At 35.7% G+C, this 26,371-nt stretch overlaps 1 protein-coding gene and 1 long non-coding RNA gene across 4 annotated transcripts in view; one reads left to right on the top strand and one right to left on the bottom strand.

The window, feature by feature from the left end:
- Positions 1 to 3,317: 3,317 nt before the first annotated feature.
- LOC106148262 lies at positions 3,318 to 14,655 on the bottom strand. Of its 3 annotated transcripts, XR_001233542.1 has the most exons (3): positions 14,538 to 14,655; positions 14,099 to 14,205; positions 3,318 to 4,309 (listed from the first exon to the last, which is right to left on the bottom strand). It is a non-coding gene; the product is annotated as an uncharacterized LOC106148262 (long non-coding RNA). The 3 variants fall into 3 exon arrangements; XR_001233540.1 differs by lacking the exon at positions 14,099 to 14,205; XR_001233541.1 differs by lacking the exon at positions 14,538 to 14,655 and having other exon boundaries at positions 14,099 to 14,523.
- A 51-nt stretch (positions 14,656 to 14,706) lies between these two features.
- The window catches only part of Tmem161b (transmembrane protein 161B), a 68,236-nt gene continuing 56,571 nt past the window's right edge, over positions 14,707 to 26,371 (top strand). The window contains exon 1 of the mRNA XM_005382296.2: positions 14,707 to 14,840. Coding sequence (XP_005382353.1) covers positions 14,838 to 14,840 — 3 coding nt within the window. The 5' untranslated portion in view covers positions 14,707 to 14,837. The remainder of the gene's footprint in view (positions 14,841 to 26,371) is intronic.

Consider the following 26,371-nt stretch of genomic DNA (forward strand, 5'->3'; position numbering starts at 1 on the left):
CAACTTAAAAGGAATATGGAGGTAATTTAGTTAAACTTCTCTGAGAAGAAAAGACTGAGGCCCAGAAATGACTCCTTACACTGCTGGAATAAAAATAAAATCACATTTTTGATGCTTGAATCTCTTCTATAATGTCCCATCAAGTAAGTGACAATGTACATTTGACTCTTCCAATAATTTAGGAATCCACTAGTTTTTTGTCTTGTTCTTTTAGGAAGTGTTTCCTGACATTGAGGTGAAATTGCCTATAAACAGTGAACAGTCTTTCATTATTTTGACATTGAGTTGCAATGGCTTCCTATAGATCCTGTAAATGGGTCTAGTTTCATCCTCTGAGCCTATTCCAGTGTCAATAGATCCCTTCTCCTCAGGGCAAGACTTCAGAGACTTGAAAGAAATCATCCCACTCTCACAAACGTATTTCCTTCAGTCATACCTGCAGTTAGCTTCTTTGCTATCCTTTTCGTTTTCATGTAAAACAGTCTGAGGTGTTTTATGGTACAAAATACTGAATAAAATATTTCTAGTAATATACTCAGAGTCTATAGATTATCCAGTTAACATATCCATTACAGGAAAGAATGAAATGTCCTTGTTTTTCACTTAGTATGGGTACTTCATCACTTCATGAAAAGTATTTGCAAATATATTTTTAAAATTTTAAGCTGAATATGTTGAAGTTGTATTTATTTTTAAAATATGTCACATACCCATGGTACAAAATTAAAAACATTAAAGGTTACAGCAAAAAGTCATGATCCTCAGCTTTTTAGGTGAATATACTATAATATTTTAGACATCTTTTAAAAAAACATACTGCTCTTTATGGTTATGACATTCTATTACATGGTTATGGCAGATCTTCTTAATCATTTATCTTATTTTGCTATTACATATCTCTCTGCTAAATTTTCCTATATATAACTTTATGTGTAAATTTTAGATTATTTCTTAAAGTAGATTCCTAGAAGTAAATTACTGCATCAAATAATGTGACTTGTGGATAATAACTTTCCACAGAATTGCCACTTTGTTTGCACCAGAAGTACATAAATGTCCATTTGTCATATTTTACCAGCACATTAAACTTGCAAACATGTTTCATACACGTTACTGCCCACCCATCCCATAAAATTAAGTGCCATTGTTTAAAATTTTTATTAAACATAATACTCTACAATTAACATTTATGTTCAATTTTATCTTTTCAAGTCTGTTTCACTCACCAGATTTTAAAGTTCTGCAGTTAATCTTACTCACATTTCTAAAGCCTAACATACACATATACATAGAGTAGTTGTTCCATAAGTGTCATTTAAATAAGTAGATAAACTTAAAAATCTCTACTGGTTCATTGGATTATGCCTATATTGTTATGGATGATCAAAATTCTATCAACTTGAGTAATAACCACCTAGAATTTAGCGACCTTAAAGTTTAGAAAATAGCATAATCTTCCCAACTTTGAAGCAGGCAAAAATTTGAGAAGTGTGGGTTCTACCTATTCATTTTTCAAAGAAATGCAATGTTGACCCAGAGGACTGTGTATACTAACAACCTTTGAAGGAACTGACTATCATCCAGGATCAGTAGCTTTTGGGTGCTGTCATTAGCTATTTTCCCCACTTTCTGTCCCAATTTACAGGTATATGGTGAAAAATGTAAAAATGCTGCTTGGTCCCAGATAATTTTTTTTTACTGTATTTTATTATGATAATAGCCTACTAACCCTGTCAGGAGGGTCATTAGACTGAAATACATTATTGTAGGTAAACCCACACTACATTGGCTTGAAGCTGCTTCCTTTCATAGATATTCTCAGAGCATCCCTCATAATTTCTTTTGGATTTTTCCCTAGGACAATATGGTCTTCGCTGGGATTTACAGGTTCCAGAGTCTCAGTAGAATGAATAAAATCTCAGGCAAGCAAAGATTAACAGGAAGGTTTCCAAGTGACAAAGATTTCCTTTTAATACCTCTGGGACCACATTAGTTATATGTGACTCTGTGTTTCTGAGGATCTGTGACTATCTGGGACTGTTGGAAAAATGTTTTACTCTATGAATAATTTTCATATGACTAATTCAGGTATGTACATATAAACAGGTATTACTCCTGCTATAGATTAAGGGAATAGAAAGCATCTGTTAATCAGAGGCTTTCTCTGATCACCTGGTGTATTCACTGGGGGATCTCTGGGTATTGGCTTGGTTGCCACATTTTCTGTTTCTGATAATGTATAGTACTAAAACTGTAAGATTTCTTCCAAAACTTGGTAATCTGTGTCAAAGCATTCTGTGTGGTCCATATCAGATAATTCCACCTGGTTAATACTGTCTCTCTGAAAAGTCTCTCAGACTTTCTGTACCCTCCGCCACTCATTTATCATCTCATTCCTTCTAACCCAGGAAAACCTAGTTGTGATGGTAAAATCTGTGTCAACTTGACTAGGTTAAAAGATGCCTACATAGAGAGTAAAATACTACTTCTGTTTGTGGATTTCTGCAATAGATTCGTATTTGAATCAGGAGACTGAGTAAAGAGGATACACCCTCAATAGTGTGGATGGGCATCATCTTTCCACTGAGGTCCTGCCCAAACAGATTTTTTAAAAAGGCAGGAGAATTTGCTTTCTTCTTGAGCTGTGTTATGGTTGATACACTGTGTCAACTTGAGTCTAGAGGTTTGGCTAAGTGACTCAGCAGGAAGCCAGGGTGCTTACTTTGTATACATCCTGAGCCTGTGGAAGAGCAGGACATGGAGATTATGTGAGAGCTACACGCCCCTTAGGTGGGGGTAGCCTATTTACAAAGTAAGGCAGGGAAAGAAGCTGCTTGCCGCCATTCCTCCCTTTTGCTCTGGCTGCATTGCTGTTCGGCTGCCATTCCCCCCTTTGCTCTTGTTGCTTTGCTATCTTCTGACTCACAGCCAGCCCAGTATGGACTGAAACCTCCACAAACTGTAAGCTAAATAAACCCTTCCTTCCTTCATTTTGGGCATTGGGTATTTTGTCTCAGCAATGAGAGAAAAGTAACCAAGACAAGCTGGAACATCAAACTTCTCCATCCTTGGGTATCAGAGCTCCTTGTTCTTGGACTTTCAGACTCCAGGATTTATAACAGCACATCGAGATCCCACCCTCTGGCCTCAGACTAGGAGTTACATTATTGACTTCACCGTTCATCAGGCCTTCAAACGCAGATTTAACTGTACCATTGGCTTTACAGATTCTCCACCTTGCTGACAGCCGGTCTTGGGCCTCCATGACCAACTCACAATCTCCTCTTATCTATTGAAAAAAGTAAACTGAGAACAAATAAAATTTTAAAGTTTATTTGTGTGAATAGTGATTCATGAATCCTGCAATTACAAATGAGAAGTGGCTTGGAAGCTCCCTTAAGGGAACAGAAAGGAGAGACTTTTGTAAGACAAACATAGAAATGAAACAAACACTTGGTTGGTTACAGTTAAATAGTTGCTTTATTTGGTTTCACTCCTCTGAAAGAGTTCCTAGTTATATACATTTGTCTCCTTTTGATTGGTTGAACTTAAGTTCTGCTTTTCCTTAAAATATGCATTCATAAGAACAAGCTCAAGTTTTGTTTCACTTATGTTTATAAACCAAGTAAGGTTAAATTATGAGCCTTATGTGGCTTTATCTGCTCAGGAATTCTCAGGCCATGTCTCCATTTTAACTTACTTTAATATGTATCTATTATATATAAAAATATATATTCCATTGGTTTTGTTTCTCTGGAGAACCCCAATATACTAATCTAGTAGAAATCTTAATGAATTTTCTTTAAACTCTGTTCATTAATTTTGTTGGGCTGATGTAATAAATTATTACAAATTTCTAGTTTAAAACAATAGAAATTTATTCCTTTGCAGTTCTGAGGCTGTAAGTTCAAAATTACAGCATCAGCATGTCTGTGTTGCCTTTTGAGGATCCAGGGGGAAACTGGTACTTTGCCTCCTTCAGCTGCCTGCACCAGTCATCAGCATTCCTTGACTTGTGGCTGCATCACTCCACTCTCTGCCTCCTCTGTGATCACATGTTTCCTCTTTTCTGCATTTTCCTTTCTGTTATATAAAGTCATTGGATTTAGGATCCACCAGATAATCCAGGTTGATCCACTCATCTCGAGATCCTTACTTTCAGACCCTTTTAAAGATCTTTATTCTAAATAGGAATACTCACAGGTGCCAAGATTAGAATGTAGATTTTTGGAGGGCCAGCACTGAAACACTACATCTTGTTTAAGAATGCAAGCTTTTTCTTCTTTTTTCAAAGTTTTGCCTCTTGAAGCTTTGAAAAAAATTCAAGAAACCTGTTAATCACCTTTGCCCATCACAAAGACTGTGTTTATATTTTAAGAATTTCTTGGGTAAATTCACTTTATTCCCTTGTTTCTTTTTTGATACCTCATATCCCAGTGAATTACACTAATAGGAAGTCAAAAGAGCAAGTACAACCATGGGTCACTTAACAACAATAGTGATATATCCTGAGAATGCTTCTGTAGGCAGTTCAAAACATTTATTAGTACATGTTTGCAGTACACATTGATTATACTAATTGTGGAGAGTTGGTACATGTACATAACACATCTGAATTCTTTTTTTCATTCCCTTCCTCTCCTCCCTTTTCCCCTCCTCCATCTCTTCATTCCCATCCTTTTTGCAAAAACTCTATCTCATCTTGTTCTTTATATTTTTTAGTTTCTCATATGAGAAATCATGCAATATTTAGGCATGTGTTTCTGATTTATTTCACTTAATATTAACATTATGGTGCATCCATTTTCCCACAAATGATTCATGTTTATCCTTCTTTATGGAAATTTTGTCCTTCTGTGAGTGTCATAATGTGCATTTACACAAACCTAGAGGTCAGGTTTGATAGGGCCTCCTGATGCAATAAAGAAATGTGGTACAAGTGAAACGTATGAGCCTGCTGCTAGCTTACCAGCACACTGTTTGGCAGTAAATGAATTTGTAAGTAAGACCATACTCTAAAACAAAACTTTAAGGTAAATATATAAACCAGTAACATCATTGTTTATTACCAAGTATGTGGTATACTTTTACACACCTTACAGCACAATAGGTTCGAGAACACCAGAATGACAAATATGTGAATACTGTCAAGCTAGTCTAGGGTGCTGATGATGCCATGCTGCACCAGGAATTTTTCAGCTCCATTATAATCTTATGGGATCACTGTCATATATGTGGTCTATCGTTGACCAAAATATCATTATATGGCATATGAGTGTAATTCAGAGTTTGAGATTTTTATTTTTCACCATGAAGACAGACATTAACCCATGTATAGTTTTCTAGGACCTATTCTGTTTCCCGTAATTCCTCAAATATGGGATCACTGTTCTCAGATCTCATTTGTACTTTTCCCTCCAAGGCCTGGAATGTGAACCAATGATAGCAGATGATATAATCTGAACAAAAAGTAATTCTTACACAAAAGGAAAAATGTGCTCAGTGTCTCACTCCAGAGATTAAAATAGGTAGCATGTTCTAGAGGATTTCTTTATATCTCTCTATATTAATGCACTTTTGAAAATGAAAAATTGGCAATGCCGTGCATACTGTTTTGTAACCTGCTGTTTTGTTTAGTAGAGTGCAGAGGACACCTTTTCACCTCAATAAATTCATGTCAACAACAGTATCTTTTAATGATATCATTAATTTTTTTATCCTATCCACCTCCTTGTACTCTCTCCTCTTCCTTATTCCCATCCTCTCATCTAATAATAGGTTTTCTTCTACTGTCATCTCCTTTAGATTCCATATATTAAGGAAAACATGTAATGTTTTACCAGAAGCTGGTTTATTTTGCTTAACATGATGATCTCCAGTTCCATCCATTTTCCTGCAAACGCCATTTTGTTCCTTATGACTAATACTCCACTCTACATATATGTTACAATTTCTTTAACCATTCATCTGCTGATGGTCATTTAAACCAGCCCTACATATTGGCTACTGCGAATTATGCCACAATAAACATGCGTATGCGGATATCCCTGTACTATGTTAAATTCTAGCCAGTATTTATTATTTTGTATTCTTGATGATAGCCATCCTGACTGGGTTAGCTCAATGTAGTTTTGATTTGCATGTCTTTAATGGTTAAAGATATTGAACATTTTTTCCTTGTACATATTGACTACTTGTACTGTATATTTTGAGAACTGTCTGTGCAATTCATTTGCCCATTTACCAACTGCTACTTGATATTGACTTTTTTTTTTAGTTTTTTATGTATTCTAGATATTAACCCTCTGTTGGATGAGTAGCTGGCAAAAATTTTATCCTATTTTACAGGCCATTCTTGCTACAGTTGTTTCCTTTCTGTGCAGAAAAATTTTAATTTGATGTCCCATGTGCTACTCTTTTGAGCACGGTTAATAAGTTGCTATTTATTACTATGAGTTTGAGTCCGTGTTTAAAGCACATTTATCCCATACCTCAGATCAAACCTATAGAAAATAGGATTATTTTCCATTTTAGATAGGACAAAGGAGATCCAGAGTACTGTAATTAGTGTTGTCTAGAAAAAAAACTTCAACAAATTTATTTCAAAGATGTAATTAGTTTTTATTGGTCTAATAAAATCAGGCACCATCTTGTAATATAGTAAGTGCTCAAATGACCTGAGCTGAGGAAATGGACTTTGTAGGCACAAAAATCTGAACAAAGCAGAAATAAGGAACATGGAGAAGACTAGTGATTTCACTGCTATTTTGTTCAAATAACAGGGTTAAAATAGAGGGTATTTCCTTATTATGCCAACTCAAACTAGCCTGTTTTGGGGCTTTGGGCATTTTCTCTCTTCTGATTTCTAAGAAGGTCAGATAAACAATTCATTTTGGTGATGTGGAAATTTAGCGCAAGGCACTCCATTTTGGTCAGATCTGTTGGGCAAATGCAGAAGCTCAGCTCAAAGAATAACCTCCCATAAATATTAACAATGATGGAGAGAATTAAATCCAGGTTTTTCTGACCCCTCAAGACAAATATTCTTCTCACTATGTCAACTTACTTTGTAGAGAATGAAGCAAAACCTTAGTGGGCAGTTTTACTTTCTGTTAGTTCTAACATTGTATTAGAGATTGCAAGTGGGTTTTTCTCTTCCCTCATTCAGAATTGCAAATAATTTTAAAAAGGTCCATTATTTGTCCTCTCTTAGCATTTTTTTGCAAGTTTCACCTTATTTGGGGACTTCAGGTTTCTTGACACTGTCCTTTAGGGCCCAGGTTAGTTTCTTATAATTATCCTTGGTTTGTTGTTGCTTTCTCCCCAAGTTTCTGTCACTTTCAATTAGGCAAGTAATTTCTCTTTGTTTGTCAGAATCAGGTTTCCCAGTTACATACTCTGCTGGGACATTAAATCATGAGAAAGGCAAGTAAAACACTTTTCAGACATTTTGATTTTAGTCCAGTGAAACTTTGAAAAAATGTCCTGCTATTTGAATTTTGTTTATTGAGCTGCTACAGGCATTGACAAATACTATGATTTAGGGCATTCTGATAATTAATTCTTATGTGCCCTCCTTACCTCTCAGTACTGGACATTAAATTCAGGGGCTACTACATGTTAGGCAAGTATTCTACCACTGACTTACATTCTCAACTCCTCACCCATCTTTTAAATTTTGAGACAGAGTTTTGCTAATAAGCCCAGGCAGTCCTCAAACTTGTGAGTCTCTTGTCTCAGGCTCTGGAGCAGCTAAGAGTTCAGGTATGTACCACCCTGCCTGGCTCAATAATGAATTATTTTGTGAAGAACTGCATGATAGTACATATTTTGAACCAGTGCTAATCTCTTGCATAAAATACCCTAGCGCAGTTCCACATTTCCCACTGTCTAGATGTACATCTGGTTACTCTAATGCATTTCCATTTCTCATTCTCCACACAAGTTCACCACGTAGAGGAACATTCTATTTATATTAAACTAGTTTTATTTGTATATTACATTTTGAATGTAATCTCAAAAAAGTAGGGGAGGGTATGGATTTTTCAGCGCAAGGGAATGAACTCAGGACCTCAGGCATGCTAGGCAAGTGTATGCCACTGAGCAGTACTCCCAGCTCCATTTTTGCTAACTTGTTACTAAAATTTAACAGTTTTTCCAATTCTAAGTGTTATGGTTTGTGTCTAGATGTGCACCCAAAGCTTCATGCAGTCCTAGGGGGCAAAAAAAAGGGTAAAAATGTCTATTGTTGACCAGTATTGTGGTTAAAAAACATGCATTCTGTCACACTGCTTGAGCTCAAATTCAGCTCTGCCACATACATAGGATGAGTAAAAAATACACAGAATGTTTAAATTTAAAAACTTTATTACAGTGCAAAAAACACTGTCATGAATCCCTTTCAAATACCCACCCTCACTTCTAACACATTAACCACTCTTGCCACTTTCTAAAGCATTTCTGGAAGTCTTCTTTCACGTCTTTACAAGGTATGATAAAAAATAGGGTGAATGCTATGCCAGTCCATGGAAAGGCAGGCTCATAAAAACATTAGTCTGTCCTCATCAACCTTATTCACCAGATCCATCACTATGCCACTTCTGGATCTTCCCTTAAGTCAAATGACCAGGAAAGGTAAATGTTTTGAATTGATTTAGGACATCCAGGCAGCCATAATAGTGAAACTAAAGACACTCTTGAAATATAACTTCCGGAACTGCTTCAAAAAGTGGCAAGAATGATAGGATTAAGTGTGTTTAAAGAGAGAAAAAATACTTAGAGGGGGATAAATAATATGTGTCCTTTATTGTGGTATTAAGAAAGGTAAGTATCCACCTTGTTCTTCAATCACACCCTCATATGCTTCCTTTGGCTAAGTTAGGTATACTCTTTGTGACTCAGATTCACAGGTAAAATGGAGATAATACCTACCTAGAAGTCTTCCTATTAAAGTATAATATCTCTAAATAGCATAAAACAATGCAAGCCACATGGTATGTTATCTTAATGTCTAGCTAAATGATAAAGGTTTCATTCAGATCATATTGACATTTATCTCATATACAGATTTTTTAAAACTTTTGTTATTGGCTAAAATCTAAAACTGTGTAATTAATGACAGAGTATAAATGAATGTTTATGAAATACATATATGATATACAGAAGAATGATAAGATGAACATCCACAGACCCTTAATCCAACTTGAGGCAAAATGTTAAATTAAAAACATGCACATAATTTGTTATTCAAATCATGACAGTTTTGAGAATGAAAATGGAATGTTACTAGTTATTGTAACACTAAAATATGTGAACTAGGACTGTGTCAAGCAAACAAGGAATATCTAGTCAAATCAACACTTTTAAGATCTTTGTATGGTCAGTCCGTATCTCTTTTCCCTTTATTACTAGCGAAAAATTACTGTCTTAAATTTTGTGATTATCATTTCTTTGCTTTACTACTGTATGAGTAAATAAAATGTATTTAACCTCTCTACTGCTAATGGATAGAGGGATTGTTTTCAATTTTTACTATTTTAAATTATACTGTTAAGGATATTCTTCCTCATTTCTCCTGACACACATTTTTTGCTGGGCCATAGATGATATACATCTTCAAGTTTATTAGATAATGCTAAATTGTTTTCTAAACTGTGTCAATTTAAACTGCTATCAGCAAGTGTTCTGGAGATACTGTCAGACTCAAATTTTTTTGATGTGGTGGGTAGGAAATGGCATTTTTTGTGGTTGGGTTATCTCTTCAAGTTTTCTTCTCTAAGAATTGCCTGTTTGGGGTGAGAGAAAGATTTTTATCTTCTTTTTTATTGAACTGTGAGCTTTCTACATAATCTGAATGCTAATCCTTTTGCTAGTAATATATTTTAACATTTTCCATAATGGAAACAGTTATCATAGAAATATTAAAACATGTAATACAATTATAGGGAATGTAAAACATGTAAAAATACTGTATACAGTATAGAGTAGAATAAGCCTCTATTTACCTATCAATCATCCTCAACAGTTATCACCTGATAACAAATCTTGCTTCATTTACACTATCACTCGTTTTTCCTCTTATTATTCTGAAGCACATTCAGATATAAGTCTAGTTAAAGGTCTACTTCCTGAGAGAAAGTATAAACTGAAAGTAGACCCAGTCATATTCTATCTCATTCACTCAGTACATTAAGACCATCTTGGATTAGGCCTAAAACCCCTGCAGGAATCATAAATGTTTTCTGTAAGAAATGCTACGGTATTGACTTCAAAGTATAAGTCTTTTACATACAATTCAATCAAAGTACTTCAGACATTTAATCAAATGTAAGATATAATATAAATGTAAAATATAAATCTAATATAAATATTATAAATGTAAAGACCATAAAGTATGTATTAAAATATTAAAACTAATATTTATTAAACTAAATATTACTAAAAGTAAATAAAAACCTTATGACAAACTAAAAGAAAAAAAAAGAAGCTCCATACAACAGTAGATCCGAGTCATAAGACCTAGTATTAGAAACTACAATTATTGTTTGAGAAAATAAAAGATCACCAAACAGAAATATTTAAATAAACAACTTAAAGAAATGCTTCAATAAGTATTTTTAACAGGCTAGAGTATTAAAAAGAAAATAGTGAACCACAAAACAAAAAACAACTACCTAAAATAAAAGATAAATAGACAATTACATGGAAAACATAGGAGACAAAGTAAAATAGTAAAACACACATGCAATTGGAGAACCAGAAGAAAAGGAGAGAGGGACAGGAGGATTAGGGTTAATATGTGATAAAATTTGAGAATTTTCCAAAACAGATTAAGGACAATGGATCCAGATTCAAGAAGCACTACAAGCCTCAAAAATGGAAGCGTAAACACACATATCATATTCAAGATAAACGCTTTAAGAGAAACAAGATTTAAATAGTTACCTTTTAATTTCCAGACTAGTACTTTTCACTTTTATTTTCCTTACATGTTCATGTATGGTTTATTGTTACTAAACATGAATTCTCTTATAGTAAACACTATGTGTGCTTTATTTGCCATAGTTTTCTAGAAAGTGTAGAATAATGACTGGTACACAGTGGACAATATATATTTAGTGGGTGAATAAAACTAATTTAGATTTTAAACAAATACTTTTATATGCTTTTGTTTATTGCTCTTGGTGGTGGTGGTTGTTTAAAGAGGATTTTCCTGATACCAAAAGGTGTCAAAACCCTATTATGTATGTTACTGGTCCTTGAAATGTGCACTATGCAACTTGTGTAAAATTTGCAGGAGTTATTCCACCAGTTAATCAGATATGTGGTGTGGTCCTAGCAATGATTATGTTCAACCTCCTAGAAAGAAAGGAGATTCACAGAAAGCCTAAGGGTTGTAACATACTTCCAAAAATATTTGCTCTAAAACTAAAAAGAGGGCAATATAAGTAGATGTTAAAAAGCATAATTTGAATGCCAAAAACAAACTGTCATCACTTCTTTACTGAAATAAAAAAAAAATTCCATACTAATCACAGGTTTTAGAGCTTTCTTTTTTTGTTTGTTTGTTGGCCCTGGGGATTGAACCTATGGCCTTCACACCAACCTAGATCCACAGCACTTTTTTTATTTTTTATCTTGAGACAGCGTCTTGATATGTAATCCTGGTTGTTGACTCTAAACTTACTATATCACCCAGGCTGGCATCCAAATCATGATCCTCCTAACTCAGCAGTGCTAGGATGACAGGTATAAACCATCATGTCCGGCCTGACCACTGTTCTTGGTGTGTCCTTACATGGTGGAGAGCAGACAGAGGTAGAAGTAAGCCTTTTCTTTCTCTTCTTATACAGGCACTAATTGTGTCATTATGGCTCTACCATCACCACCCAGAGGTCCAACTACTAATACCAGAACATTGTGCATTAGAGTTTCAATATATGAACTGGGGAGAGGGGCACAAACACACAGTCATAATTTTTTTTTTAACTCAGAGAACAAATATTTTCTATTAGAAGGACTAGTCTACACTATACCACCCTGAATGTGGTCAATCTCATGCGATCTCAGAAGCTAAGCAGGGTTGGAGCTGGTTAGTACTTGGATGGGAGACCATTACAAGGTCTAGTTTAATGGCTTTAAAAAACAGCTAAATAACATTCCACTAATCAATATGACAGAATATAACCAGTCTTTTGTATAGAAGATTACTCTTACTTTTTACTATTATAAATATAGCTACAGCTACCACTTTTCTCCATAAAGAATTTTAAGGGCAATTTAACTGAAATGATTCTTGCTCACAACGTTCATTTAAATGATATTTCTTAAGGGGAAGGCAGCAAAACAAAACAAAAAGTAGGTCCTAGCTCTCAAGGTAGTTATAGTCTAATAAAAAAAAATATGAGGTACCGAAAAAAACTACAAAAAAGCATAAAATCATACATAGTAAAGAAAAAACAGTGGAGATTTTTGAGAGGAGAAACTAATCAAACGAACACTTGTGAAACACATGGATTTTGAAAAAGCGACAGGTTTCAATGGTTGGAAGAGTACCAGATCAGTATGGGCACTGACAAAAGACATACTTTCTGCTCGTGCTTGTAAGTATTTTAAGAAAATTTTTACTCAGGACATTTCAGCTTATCAGAAAGCTCTAATGGTGAGCAACCAAGATTCTTCTCAAAGAATGTGCTAACTCCCTTACCAAAATGACTGATTTTTTAACTTCTATTATCAACATCTTTTTTCTTGCGTAATTCTCCCCTTTCTTTGATTCTTTGCCAAGGACTCTGATGTATTTTAAGTAATGGAAACAAGCAAATTCCACTTCAAAACAAATAATAGAAAATACTGCTATTCCATAGGACAAAAAATACTGACATTTCTTTAAAACATATATTAGTCAAAAATATTACATATGGATTTTCACACACTGATAAAGATAGCTGTGTGAAATATGAGCATTAAAGGATATTAATCAATAATTATTTATCAACACTCCATATGCCTAATAAGGAATATAGCACTTCATGGTCTATTAAAAATGATAAGCAGGTAACAAAAACTGACTCTGATTTCTTTTCTTGGTTTTATTCTGGCAGAAATGGATTCTATCCTGATAATAATTCCAGCCTTACTGTCATAGAGAAGGAGATGCTCTGTGAACCTCAATGAGGCTGCCAGGTTTAGGACAGATGTAAGAACCACGGTGTCAGAAATGAAAGAATAAGACTTCACAGAAGAGCTGTCACTGACAGGCTGATAGCCATTTTCCTTCTCCACTTTTCTTCCTCAAGGATAGCAGTTGCTTCCCACAGATACACCAGCAGACAACTCCAATCCTTCTCTACCACACTTAACCACCTGCAGATGCCCTGGGGCTTGTCTATTTACAACCTTGTCCCTATACAGCAAAAGCTGAACCCTCAGGGAAGTTCTGGATTGATCCTCAGCAGGATCTGTTTTCACAAACTGTTACTCAGTCCCACCCATTTCCAGTTCTTTCTGTCAACTATTTCTCATTTGTAATGCTAGTCATTTATCCCCCTAAATTAAAAAAAAAAAATTCATCAGTCTCTGTACCCTTTTCTAACAGAAAGCAACTAACTGCTCCACGCATACTTATTTTGAATTGCTCAGAACTCTGTTTCCAGGGACTCTGGGCCATTTATAGCTTGGATATCATTCCTCTAGGCACTCTGATAAGGAGGATCAGACAACAGCCATAGCCACTTCTTTCTGCTCAACCAATCCTTAACTTCTTCTGAAACTTCTTAGCTTCCCTCCCAAGTTCCAACTTAATGACAAACCTTGTGATTGTCTCACGGTGAAATTACAGATAGCCACGACTTAAGTAAGACTCAATTTGTAACACAAATTTCTGATTTTTGAAGATGCTCTGTAAAATCATTTCAAGCCTGCCTCCATGACTATCTATAATAAAAAGGCGGAAGTGGACTGATAGGTGGCTGGGGGTTTACAAAATTAAGAGGTATATGGAAATTATACTTCTTTCCACTGGATAATTTTTTTTTTTTTTCAGCCAAACGTAAACTGCCCTAGAATGTATGAAACAGGTAGAATTCGCTTCGGTTACTCAGTTCTCGAAGACGTGGTTCTGGCTTCAGCTCGTGCTGTGAATTTGCAGAAACTTCTCACAATCGGATTCCACTGCACTGAAGAGGTGTAGAGCTGGAGTAGCCACTAAGACAGGGAAGAAAAACGACAGGGGGGCAGAAAGGTCTGTGGTGACGGCGACACTCCAAAAAGGGACCGAGTCGGGAAAACGAAAAGGTAGAAAACATAAAGGGCGTTGACTGCCATGCGACAATCACCAGGTTGTCGCCTCGCACGAACACAGCCTAGCGATGGTCTTAATCTTCACGACCTCTTCTGGGTCTAGGGTCGATGCCCATCCCAGTCACCAACCGGTATGCCCACCACCTCCTTCTCCGAGGATGCGCGCCTGTCGAAACCACCCAACCTACCTCAGACACCTCCCAGGCCCCGCCAGCGCGCTCAGCCCGCCCACTTACCTGTGCTGCGCCTGCGCCTCCCCGCGCGCTCTCAAGGTCAGCACCGCCCCCAGGCCCCGGTGAACACCCACGGAAGTGGCTTGAGCCGACGTCCTGCGTCTCTTTACCTCTGCGTAGCGTGGGGTCGCCGGCGTTCGTGAGGGGGCGGGACTTCCTGTCCGCGTAGCAGAACTTCCGGTAGAGCCGGAAGACCTTCTCCCTCACGGTTTCCAGAGGTTCACCTCAACCGCTCCCGGAGGGGAGATCTAGGGCAGTCCTGGTCTCTCCAGGGTGTCTGGTTCAGGACTTGTCCTTGGCGCCATGGTGAGTTCTGTGCGGGTAGGAGTGACAACACTGGGAATGAAAGGACCGGGAGGTCATTGCTGTGGAAGGAGCCGGTCGAATGCCCTGGTCAGAATGGGATGATGTGGAAGGAGCCGGTCGATTGCCCCCGGGCAGGAGCCTGCAGCTGCCTCCGAGTGTCTGAGTCCCGGAGGAAGCAGCATCCATGCTGACCAACTGTGGGACGAGCGGGGCGGAAGGTGGGGACCCTGTCAGTCTAAGCCCAGGTGGACCCAGAGTTGACCTTGCCCGGCTCATCACCTTTCCCCGCCACCTTGTGCAGCCACAGGACAGTGGCCAAGAATTTAAGTCTTAGAAATGCCTCGAGTCACCCCAAGAACACGACGAGTTCGCGTACTGGGAGAAGAGGAACACCTGTGACATGAAAAAAAAAAAATGACAGAATCAATCTATCATCCAAACACCGACACTTAAGAATTGGACGGGGTTTCGAATTATAAAAGTCCAGGTTTAGTAAGAACGAATTTTTATTTGAAAGATAATTGCAAAGGTATGGAGGAATGAGTTATTGCAGTCGGGAGAATGTCTTGATCTTGAGATCTGCTAGCATCTCAAAGATTAGGCAGAGATGGTTTCTCTTTCGTAGGCAGTGGCACTATTAGAGTCTGAAAAGTGGGATGAAAGAACGTTATGATGGACAATAACCAGAGAAAGTCTTACTCTGAGGACAGGCTATGCTGTTTTCAAGCCGAGGGTAAGGCACAGTTCAGGAACCTGTAGGAAGAGAACCTTAAAGTTTGGTTAATAAGCACTTGGTTCCAGTTGATCTGTGGGAACAAGCATTTCAGCAAGTCCTTTATGATCAAAGACTGGGAATTTGGAGGGTCTGGGTCTGACCTTTCCGTTGGTAAATGGGATGGAGGTGGAGGGCAACCGTGAACCTTATCTAAGTTCTATAAGGAACAGTTACTCTTTGCAGTAGGCCATTTCCTGGAACATGAACAGGTGGGGTGATTTTTATTTTTGTTTTTTAACCTTTGCTGTTTCCAGGATCACAGGGTTCTGATAAAATTCAGCATTGTCAATTACTTAACTATGCAAAAGATTTCAAACCTTCATGTTAACAAGCTTCTGTCTTGGAAATTAGCTTCAGTATGCCACACTTTTTTTCATAGCCAGATATTGCCAACATTTGGCTATCTTCTGTTGATGATTGACTTTTGAATTACTTAGAAACTTAACTGAGTTTGAGACAGTGACCTTCAAAATAGTGTAGTTCCTGGTACACTCTACCAAATAAAGTTTCTTTGAACACTATATATTTTAAACCTCAGTCAATAAGATGGGTTGTTTTCCTAAAAGAGTTTTGTTTTTTTCCTTTTGGATCTGTGAAATTTGACAAAAAAGGAACATAGAACTGGTAGGAACCAAAGCCTAACCAACCACTCTACCCACTTTAATTTTACTGAAGAAAGCATCTGGGGTCTAGAAATAGGCAGTGATTTACCCCAGGTAACAATCTAAACTCAAACCCAAATTTCAGCTTCTTAAATTTAAGGTCAAGTTTTTACGTATTGGTCTAAAATATTGAAGATAGAATGTAACTAAAACACTTAAGTTCATCATAGTCACAGAGAAGCAAGTGTATACTTGTTTTCTATATTGTGAAACAGTTGAAGTAGAACCCTTTAGTTAGATCACAAGAGGCACTTACGATTTACCCTAGTGTAATCTCATGCTGATTCTCAGAATGCCACTTAAGAACTACCAAGAGCAAACAGTTGTCTCTCTTCATTCTGGCATTGCTTATGATTCTGAGTTAATTGACTGAGTTTTTATCTTTCTCAGCAATGACATTGATAATGTTTGTGCATGCAAGTGTAGTCAGTGCTTGGGATTTTTTAAAAGAAAAGGTTTAACCACTAAATGAAGTAAATATTGGCGATATATAGGATTTAATCTCATTGAATTGACAACATCTTTTACATTTAACTATCAATGAAGAGAACACTGGACATGAACTTCCCCCAGATTCTGCCCACTGTGCCATGAATTTCCTCCTCGATAGAAAAGTAGAACTTGTTGGGGATTAAAACACCTAATTCTTACATTTACGATCCTGTGACTTCACTGAGAACTTTTTCAAAATAAGGAAATGTTTCAGATTAAATAAAATTTAGTTTGATTTCCACTGTTTGCTCCTTGCCCTTTTAGTTTAAGTTTGCTTTCTTTCTTTTTAAAAATATATCATGAAGGCAATAATTGGAATCTGTCTGTATGTTTGACCAAGTATTTCACTGCTGTCTTAAATACTCCAGAATGAAAGCAGTTCTTGGAACATTTTGATTTTATTTTTGTGTCAGTCAGTTGTAAGTTTATTCTAGTCTCTCGGTCTCTGATATATCGCGTAGACCAAATTCCAGAGTTCTGTTAATATGAGCAAATGACAATAGGATTGTGATCCAGACCAAAAATTCTGGGCTCACTCTTAATTTTAGGCTTTCAAGTTGTTGTGAAAATACTCTATAAAATTTTCTAAAAGACTACTACCATTTATTCTATTATATTTTCCTTTTTGAAAATTACAGACCAACTTTAATCAACCAGGAATCTCATCATTCATTTATACTGATTTGTGGGAGGAGAGTAGATAGATTAGAGGTAGCTTCTGGAATTGCAGTTGTCTTCTCACTTGTTTTTATATCTGTAGCATCCTGTGGTAAAAGGTGAAGCTCTGCAGTAGTCAATCAGAGTTAGAAAGTTTTATTTTTTTGCAGGGGAAGTAGATGAAAAGATAGTGTGGTAAATGTAAGAGAAACATACATATGCTCAAAGAGTACAGAAGTAATGGATTTATTATGTAGTAGAGTTACATATAGTAGGTAACTTCTACTGAGTTTTGAAAAGTAAGTTGATATTACAGTAGTTCTCAAACTTGTTTGCATAGGAGTCACCTGTAACACTTGATAAAAATATTTATCTGGGCTCCGTTATGAAGAGGTGAAGTTTCAGAATCTTCTTTTGAATTTTATGGTTCAATCTGAAATTAATGGTCCTTAAACCATCCGTAGAGAAAAATGTAAGCAGAAGAACTTTGCTGGAGATATTGGAGGTTCTTTTACAGCTGAGTAATAATTGGACATGTGTAGCTGAAGGATGGCCACTAAGGCTATTTCAGCATAGTAGTAGAGATTTGGGTTTCTTCTCAGTTCTGTTTCATTCCTCTGACTTTTCTCTTTCACTTATTCTTTCCTAAGGAGGCTTAGTTGACATAATACAGTATTAGAGACAGACTGCTTCCTTGATTTTGTATCTGGTTGATTCAAGGTTGATCGATAAAGTGGCTCATACTTTGTGATTTCATTCACTTTTTAAAGATCTTTTATTTACTCTAGGATGAAAGCTTCAAGTGAATTAAATTGATTTTAGAAAATCGAGATGTTCTAAAGTGTTCTAAAATAACGTATTTTCTAACTTTTAACTTGGTTTTGCTCATGTTATTAAAAATGAATACAGATGATCTCAAAGCATCCTTGCAGAAGAAACTTGAGTCTAAACTACTTCTCCTTGCACCACCTGTTTTGATCCATATTCTGTGGCTAGTAATGTACGTAATACCACAGTCTGGATAATTTATAAAGAAAGGAAGTTTATTTTGGCTTATAGTTCTGATTGAGGGACTTCTACTGATGATGTCTTTCTTACTGACAGAGTCTTGAAGGGTTACAGGGAATCATATGGCACAAGACAGGTAATATGCACATACATCCCCTAGTTTCTGTCTCTTACAAAACTATCAGTGTTCATTCATGAGCATGGCGACTTTACCTAACTCTAATTACTTCCCAGAAGCCCTCCCTCAGAACAGCATAGTCATATTAAGTGAACATCTTCTTAATACCTTACAGTGGAGATTAAACTCCAGTGTAAGTTTAGATTTGGGTGATTTTTGTTTTTTGTTTTTGTTTGTTTTTTTTTGAGACAAGGTCTCATTATGTAGTCCAGGCTGGCCTTGAACTCACAAAAACATGAGTTTTGGAGGGGACAAATCATATTCAAACTATGAAACTACTTATTACTGAGTCATAAGAAACATCAATGCCCTGGTGAAATGAATAGTCTCTTGATTTTGTTTGAAATAATTATACCTTTTATTTCACTAGCCAAACATTTAAAAAATTCTACTGTCATCTCAAAAGGCAGTTGTTCAGTCACTGATTATTCAGTCACCATCTGTGTATGCCAGGTACTGTTCTTAATAACAGTGATATAACTTTATAAAACAATGACAGTCCTTGTCCTGAATGGAGCTTATGTTGCATTGGAAGAGGCTGATGATACTCTATGATGAAATAGATAATATGCCAGTCATGGTAAATGCAACAAAGATAAAGCAAAGCAAGGGAATAGGAAATGATAGTGGATATATTAGATTGAATATGTAGGGAAAACCTCAGTGAAGAGGTAACATTTGGATTAATATGTATGTGCCTGGTACCTAAGAATACGGAGTTGTTAACTGCATCCAAAAATTATTTCAGTATATCTAAAAAGCAGTCATAAAGCTTATACTGCTTGAACTCATCTTACAATGAGTTCCTGTCAATCTTCCAAACAGTGAATAGAAAGATTATGAAAATGTGGTTTAAAAAAAAAAAACTACAATAGTAAGTAATTAGAAATTTTAGATTTCATTTGTATGCTACCTATTTTTAAGTTTTTAAAAAGCTTTACTTTTTTAAGAGCAGTTTTAAGGTGACAGGAAAATTAAGAGGAAGATGGCTAGGTTTTTTGTATAGTCACTGTCCTCACACACACAAAGCATTTCTCATTATCACCATCCCTCACCATAGATGCATTTCTGATAGTTAATGAACTTACACTAACACATCCTATCACCCAAAGCCCAAAGTTTATTTTAGGGTTCAATCTTTCATTTCCTTACTGTACTGGGAATTGAACCCAGTGGGTCTTCATAACTGAGCTATATCTCCAACCCTTTTTATTTATTTATTTTTATTTTGAGACAAGGTCTCTCTAAGTCCCTAAGTTGTGGAGACTGGTCTCACATTTTAATCTTCCTGCCTCATCCTCCCACAGTACTGGATTAGGATTCATTTTCAATGTTTAATATTCTGGGATTTAGACAAGGTGTAATGCCATTTTCACTCCCCTAAAAGTCTTCTTTACTCCGCCTATTCAGTCTCCCCTTTCCCAGCTTCTGCCAGCTACTGGTCTGTTTCCATGCTTTTCCTTTTTCTGGAATGTCAGATAATTGAAATTATATAGTATGTAGTCTTTTGAGATTGGTGTCTTTCCCCTAGTAATACACATCTATGGTTTCTCCATGTCGTTTCTTGGCTTGATAGCTCATTTCTTTCTTTCTTTCTTTCTTTCTTTCTTTCTTTCTTTCTTTCTTTCTTTCTTTCTTTCTTTCTTTTTTTTTTCTTTATTTTTCCCTGTGATGCCAGGGATCTCACCTGTGGCCTTGTGCATGCTAGACCGGAGTTCTGCTGCTGAGCCACATTCCTAGTGTGATAGCTTATTTCCCTATAGGGCTGAATAATACTCCATTTTTTTTTATATGTATTAGTTTATCCATTCATCTACTGAAAGACATGTTGATTACAGGTACTACAGTATGAGCATCCATATACAAGTTTTTATGTAGACATTGTTTTCAGCTCTTTGGGGTAAATATCAAGGAGTACGATTGCTAAATTTTATGGAAAAAAATATGTGTAGTTTTATAAGAACCTGCCAAACTGTCTTCTGAAGTGAGTAGGCTATTTTGTCTTCGCACCAGCTCAGGGTGAGTGTTTCCGTTGTCCACATTCTTCTCAGAGTTTGGTATTGTCAGAGTTCTGGTTTTGGCCATTCTAACAGGTATGTAGTAGTATCTTGCTATCTCATTACTTTAGCTTTTATTTCCATAATGACATATTATATGGAGCATCTGTTCATATGCTTCTTTTCCATCCATATATCTGATTAGATAGTTATTAAGGTCTTTGGCCCAATTTTTTTAAATCAGGGTTTTTTTTGTTGGGCTTTAAGAGTTGTTATATTTTAGATAGGAGTTACCTTTATTCTAGAGACCATGACTTTGGTATTATATCTAAAAAGTTGATGACATATCTCAAGGTTGTCTACTTTTATGTCATCTTCTAGAACTCATACTTTTGTATGTTTTATTTAACCCTGTTATCTGTTTGAGTTGCTTTTTCTAGAGTCTGAGTTCTGTGTGTAGATGCATTTTTTTTTGCATACGAATGTCTAATTTTCTTAGCAGGTTATGTTGGAAAGATCATCTTTTCACCATTGTATTCCCTTTACTCCTTTGTCAAAGATCAGTTGATTAAATTTATGTGGTCTATTTCTGGCCTCTATTTTGTTTTATTGATCTATTTATCTATTTCACCAGTGCCGCACTATCTTGATTACTGTACCTTTATAGTAAGTTTTGAGATTGTTTATTGCCAGTCCTGTTCAGTATTGTCTGTTGTGGGTCTTTGGCTTCTCCTTAAAATTTTGAAGTCAGCTTTTTTGATATTCACAAAATAACTTCTCAGGATATCAAGTAGAGAGATCTGACATTGTGACAGTATTAAGTATACCTATCCATGAAAATGGAATAGTTCTCCATTCATTTCATTTTTTAATTTTGATCATCAGGGTCTCATAGTTTTTCTCATACAAGTCTTGTACAGATTTTCTTAGGTTCATATCTAAGTATTTTATATTCGGGATATTTCATTTTGAAATAATGAGTTTAGCATTTTTGAATGCAAGTGGTATCTTCTTAGTTTCAAATCCTTTTGTTCATTGCTGGTATGTAGGAAAGTCATTGACTTTTGTATGTTAGCTTTTGTAGGTCAGCTTCCTTATTAGGTTTAAGATATGCCACTTAGTTTTATTCTTTTACATTATTACAGTTCTTAGAGCATATACTTCCCTCACTGAAAACTTTCTAATTTTACCTCCATATCTTTTAATTATGTAAAAGAGACTTAGTAATTCTCTGTTAAAGGAGATTAAATATCTTTACCATTTTGGTCCTAAACTGTAAGACTTACAAAAACTTAAAACAGTTTCATCTTTTGCTATTTTGAGTTTGAGACTGAAAATCTTCTGTGTTTTTTTTGTTTTTTTTTTGCCATACCAGGGATCCAACTCACTACCTTGTGCTTGCCAGGCAGGTGCTTTTGCCACTGAGCTATATCGCCAGCCCTAAGGTTTTTTTTTTGAGACTGAGAATATAATTATAGTGTTTTATAAAATACTTAAGATATGAAAGATTAATCTGTTTGTATATGGATATTTCTAAAATGACTTTGCAGATATCATAAAATAAATACAAGACATTGAAAGTCAAAGTGAGAACCAGGTGACCTTTATAGTTTGGCCTCAGATTGTGTGATTCTGTGTATGTGAACTTGTTGGTGTGTATATAGTTGAATGTATGTTGCAGGCACAGAAGAAATGTTCAGTTTATCAAATTCAAGGAAGATTTCACAAGAGTTGATAGGACTAGGTTTTAAGGGTAAGTAGAAATACTGCAGGTAGAATAAGAAATTGAATTTTACTTCTCCTCAATAACAATAGCTACATTTATTTAGCAGTTAATATTTATCAAATCCTGTTCTACACTATTTTAATTCATAAACTCCAATTTGCTTTTTAAAACCTAGTTTAATGTTTATAAATATATGAAAGGATTGAATTTCAAAAGTTCAAGTGTTTTAAATTTCTTACAGAAAAATAATTAGCGATGATATTCCCAGAAAATCTTCTCCAAATCTATTTAATACCTAATATAATAACCCTCTAGAATTGGACAAAGTAATCATTATTGTTAGGCACAGCAGAATGATTGATATTTCTAACTCAGGTGCCAACCCAAACACATCTGCAGTTGCTGCAATAAATTGCAAATAAAGATTCATTTATATTCCTTCTACCCTAATTGAATCCAGTTAAGGTATTCCTTCATACTAGAGCGTTAATTTCATTTAGGTCCAGAAATGGACTTCTAGTAACCCTGATGGAGTATGAAACTGGGGATGTGGAGTTGGGTGAAATGGTATCTCTCAGTCAGTGTAAACATGTAGTGTGTAACACTTGGTCCAAGCCTGTGTCACAGTTACCCATTCCTATTCCAGAGAGTTGTAAGCATTACCTTCTTCCTTTGCTCTTACTTGAACTACCTGTTTCTTGCAGCTAGAATGCTTCCTTCTGAGTTGCAAAGAAAAAATCCAGTCTTGGCAGGTATCTTGCCTTCTTTCCCCTAAAGATGAACAGGACTGGCAATAAACAATCTCAAAACTTACTATAAAGGTACAGCAAGCCCTTTAGGGGAAAGATGCAAGCCCTTTAAAGGTATTTATTGTTAGGATTTTCAGAGATCATCTTCCCATCTTCCCACATTACTTCTTCACAGTTATCATCAGTTTATTTACTTATTTGTCATAGAGTTCTTTTAGGGGGAAAGTAGAAGACCTAGATCATAATGATAGAGTCTTTGCAAAAAACATTTGGCAGTAGAGAGTTTTGGACTGTGAAGACATGAGATTAATATAAATTGTCACTAGAATGATAAGGGGAAACTTATGTACTAATAGAAATGTATAAAGAGGAAACTTCAATGAGCTGATCTACTCTATTTTACAAATATATATAGTAAGTATAGACTTCAAAGTTAATGCTATGAGTACTTGACATTATAAAGCTATGGCTGACTTTGTTTTATTTTATTATTATTTATTTATTTATTTATTGCACTGCTGGAAATTGAACCCAGGGCCTTGTTCTTTCTAGGCAATCATTCTACCATTGAGCCATACCCCCAGTCCTGTTTTTAGTTTTTAAATAATCGTTAGACATTTAACTTTGTGATAAGTAACTAGGAACCTTTGGAACAATTAATCTGAATTACTTACTTCTTTATACAGTTATCTATGCTTGCCCTTTACACAGTGGTAAGCTGATTTTTATTATCTTTTACCTGGTGATTACTACTGTTTGCCCTAGTGTGCTAGTGTGATGATCTACTTATAAAAACCAATGTCATTTGTTTCGTATGTTACATTTCCAGCAAAAGTTATACTAGGAGATTTTGTTCCACCAAGGCCAAAGCTTCACTAACTTGACTGACAACTTTGATCACTTTCTGTGATGGTTATAAATGATTACAAAATGGTTTAAATTCTTGTGGTTTGTAGGGATGTATGTTTAAGTGTCCCATAAAAGAACCATGTATTTCTCTGTTAAGCTTTGCTTAAAAAGAGAAACTATGGCTTTTTTTTTCTAAAACATTTTGTTTTTGATAGTAAACTCATTATGAGAGTTATACTTTTGCTTAAATTGATTTTTTGACCCCTCCCTTCTATCAGATTAAAACTGCTGTATCATTTATTTCTGGACACTTTAGTTTGGTTGGATAGATCAAATGTTTTGTATTGCATATAGATGTATTTTCTTATTATACATTATAGGACAGAAATGTAGAAGAGAGTCTGGGTAACTGGAACTAGAAATAAAAGTATGCTTTCCAGTCAGTAGGGACACATAAGAAAGCTTTGCAAACACTCTTTAAAGTATAGTAAATGTCCTAACCCTGAGACTTTAGTGTTTAAGATTAACATTACTTTCTTATTTCATTTCAAACTAACATTTCTTGAGTGTTTATTCTTAATTTTTGTGGAGTTTCCCATATCAGAAGTGTTTATGGTTCTCATAGTTGTTAATACCCACTAAAAAGAAAATTTTCAGCTCATAAAACAAATCATTTAAAAAGAACTTAGCAGGCTAGGCATAGTGACTCGTGCCTGTAACCTAGCACTCTGGGAGGCTAAGGCAGGAGGATCACGTTTGAGACCAGTCTAGGAATTGGTCTTAAGCAATTTAGATAAATTTAGTGAAACCCCATGTCAAAATGAAAGAGCTGAGTTGTAGATCAGTGTGAAGGCCTCAGTTCAATCCTATTACAAAAAATGGAAAAATACAAAAAGAGAAAAGAATTGATCCAAGTATTTGAGATAGACTTTTATTTATTTTTAAAACAAAAACAAAACTGTAGGACTGTTGACATTAGTAAGTTTTTCCAGAGAGAAGTTCCCACAAGCCAGTAATTGAGGTGAGAGCGCTTGGAATGCTTGTTTCCTTTCAAATCTATAAATATTAGCTCATTTAATTCTTATGAGGAAAAGGTTATTATTCATTGCCTCTAGCAATAGCTACATACTCCAGACTTTCATGGTGGTATAGAAATGTTAACCTGTGGAATGCCTGTCAGGTTAATAATATCCCTTAGTTGTTGCAGTCTGATCAGGTCCACAGTCTCCCAAAGGAGTGTACAGGGAAGGCTAAAGAAAAAGAGGCAAGTGGAATGATTTCAGGACTCCAGGAGGATCAAAGCCCTCTCACAGAATTCGAGGTTCTCTCAAGGCTAAGACCAAGACCTCCTCTGGGTGGCCCATATTTATTTGATTATCAGAAGAAGGGAGGGGAGTACTCAGGAAGGGTGGAATCACTCAAGGACTTCTCCAAGTAAGGTATGAAGTTAATCCACCCAGGAGTGAGGTGCCTGAGGCTATAGTCTTTATCTAGTTGAGATCAGGATCCAGGTGTCCTTGGCTGTGATCTTGTCTGATCGGTTGAGGCTTCATCACTACTACAGGTTTTAGTAGGGATTAGTGACTTACAGAGGTTCACTTACTATAAGTCCTGCCATTTCCAGAAATGGAGCCTCGGCCTTGGACAGATTCACAAGTGAACATGAAAAGCCAATGGATTAATTTAAGTCCTGCCCAGGTCTGCTTCGTAATGGTTTTCATCAAATGCCAATGATTTCATTGTGTATTTAATTGATATATTGCAGTCATAGATGTGACATAGGCTTGGGATTTTAGAGTTCATTTGCCATTCTTGTCATTTTATAAATAAGGCGTGTATCCTGGAGAGTGCTTTTCTAATTGCTGTGTAGCTACTTGATGACAGAACTACTTAGATCCTGGTGTGTTTAAATTATTTAATGCATTAAAATATTCCAAATGGATGTACCAAACAGTTAACATTAGGGGTACCCAGTGAGTTTTGCAGCTTTTGTGTATGACCTTAAATTTAAAGTGATGTGGAAATGTTTATTTTAAATTTATTTAATGAAGTTTTATTAGTGCAGTTACCAATGTTGTAATTTCTAGTTTGTATAAAAGAAAGTATTTGTAATATAAATAGCTATTGCATTAAATTGTGAGATATATCTCATTCCCTTGAGATATGTGGAAAGCACAAAATATTGTCTTGGTCTTTAGTGAATGATTTTCTTTATGCTGAAGTGTGGTACTTGACACACTATAATATATTCTTGAATGTAATGAAAAAAAAAGGGGGCAAATTTATTCTTTATTCTTTTATTTCATGAAAAAGTAAATATTTATTCAACTTATATTGAAAACCTGCCATGTTAGACACTATCCTGAGAGTACAGGTATAGTTGAAGAAATGAGATGAATGCCATTCTAGTGAGGGAAAGATCATTAAATTAGTAGTCA

The sequence above is a fragment of the Chinchilla lanigera genome, unplaced genomic scaffold (assembly GCF_000276665.1).
Source record: "Chinchilla lanigera isolate Chin_1 unplaced genomic scaffold, ChiLan1.0 scaffold00017, whole genome shotgun sequence".
In the NCBI taxonomy this organism is placed as follows: domain Eukaryota; kingdom Metazoa; phylum Chordata; class Mammalia; order Rodentia; family Chinchillidae; genus Chinchilla; species Chinchilla lanigera.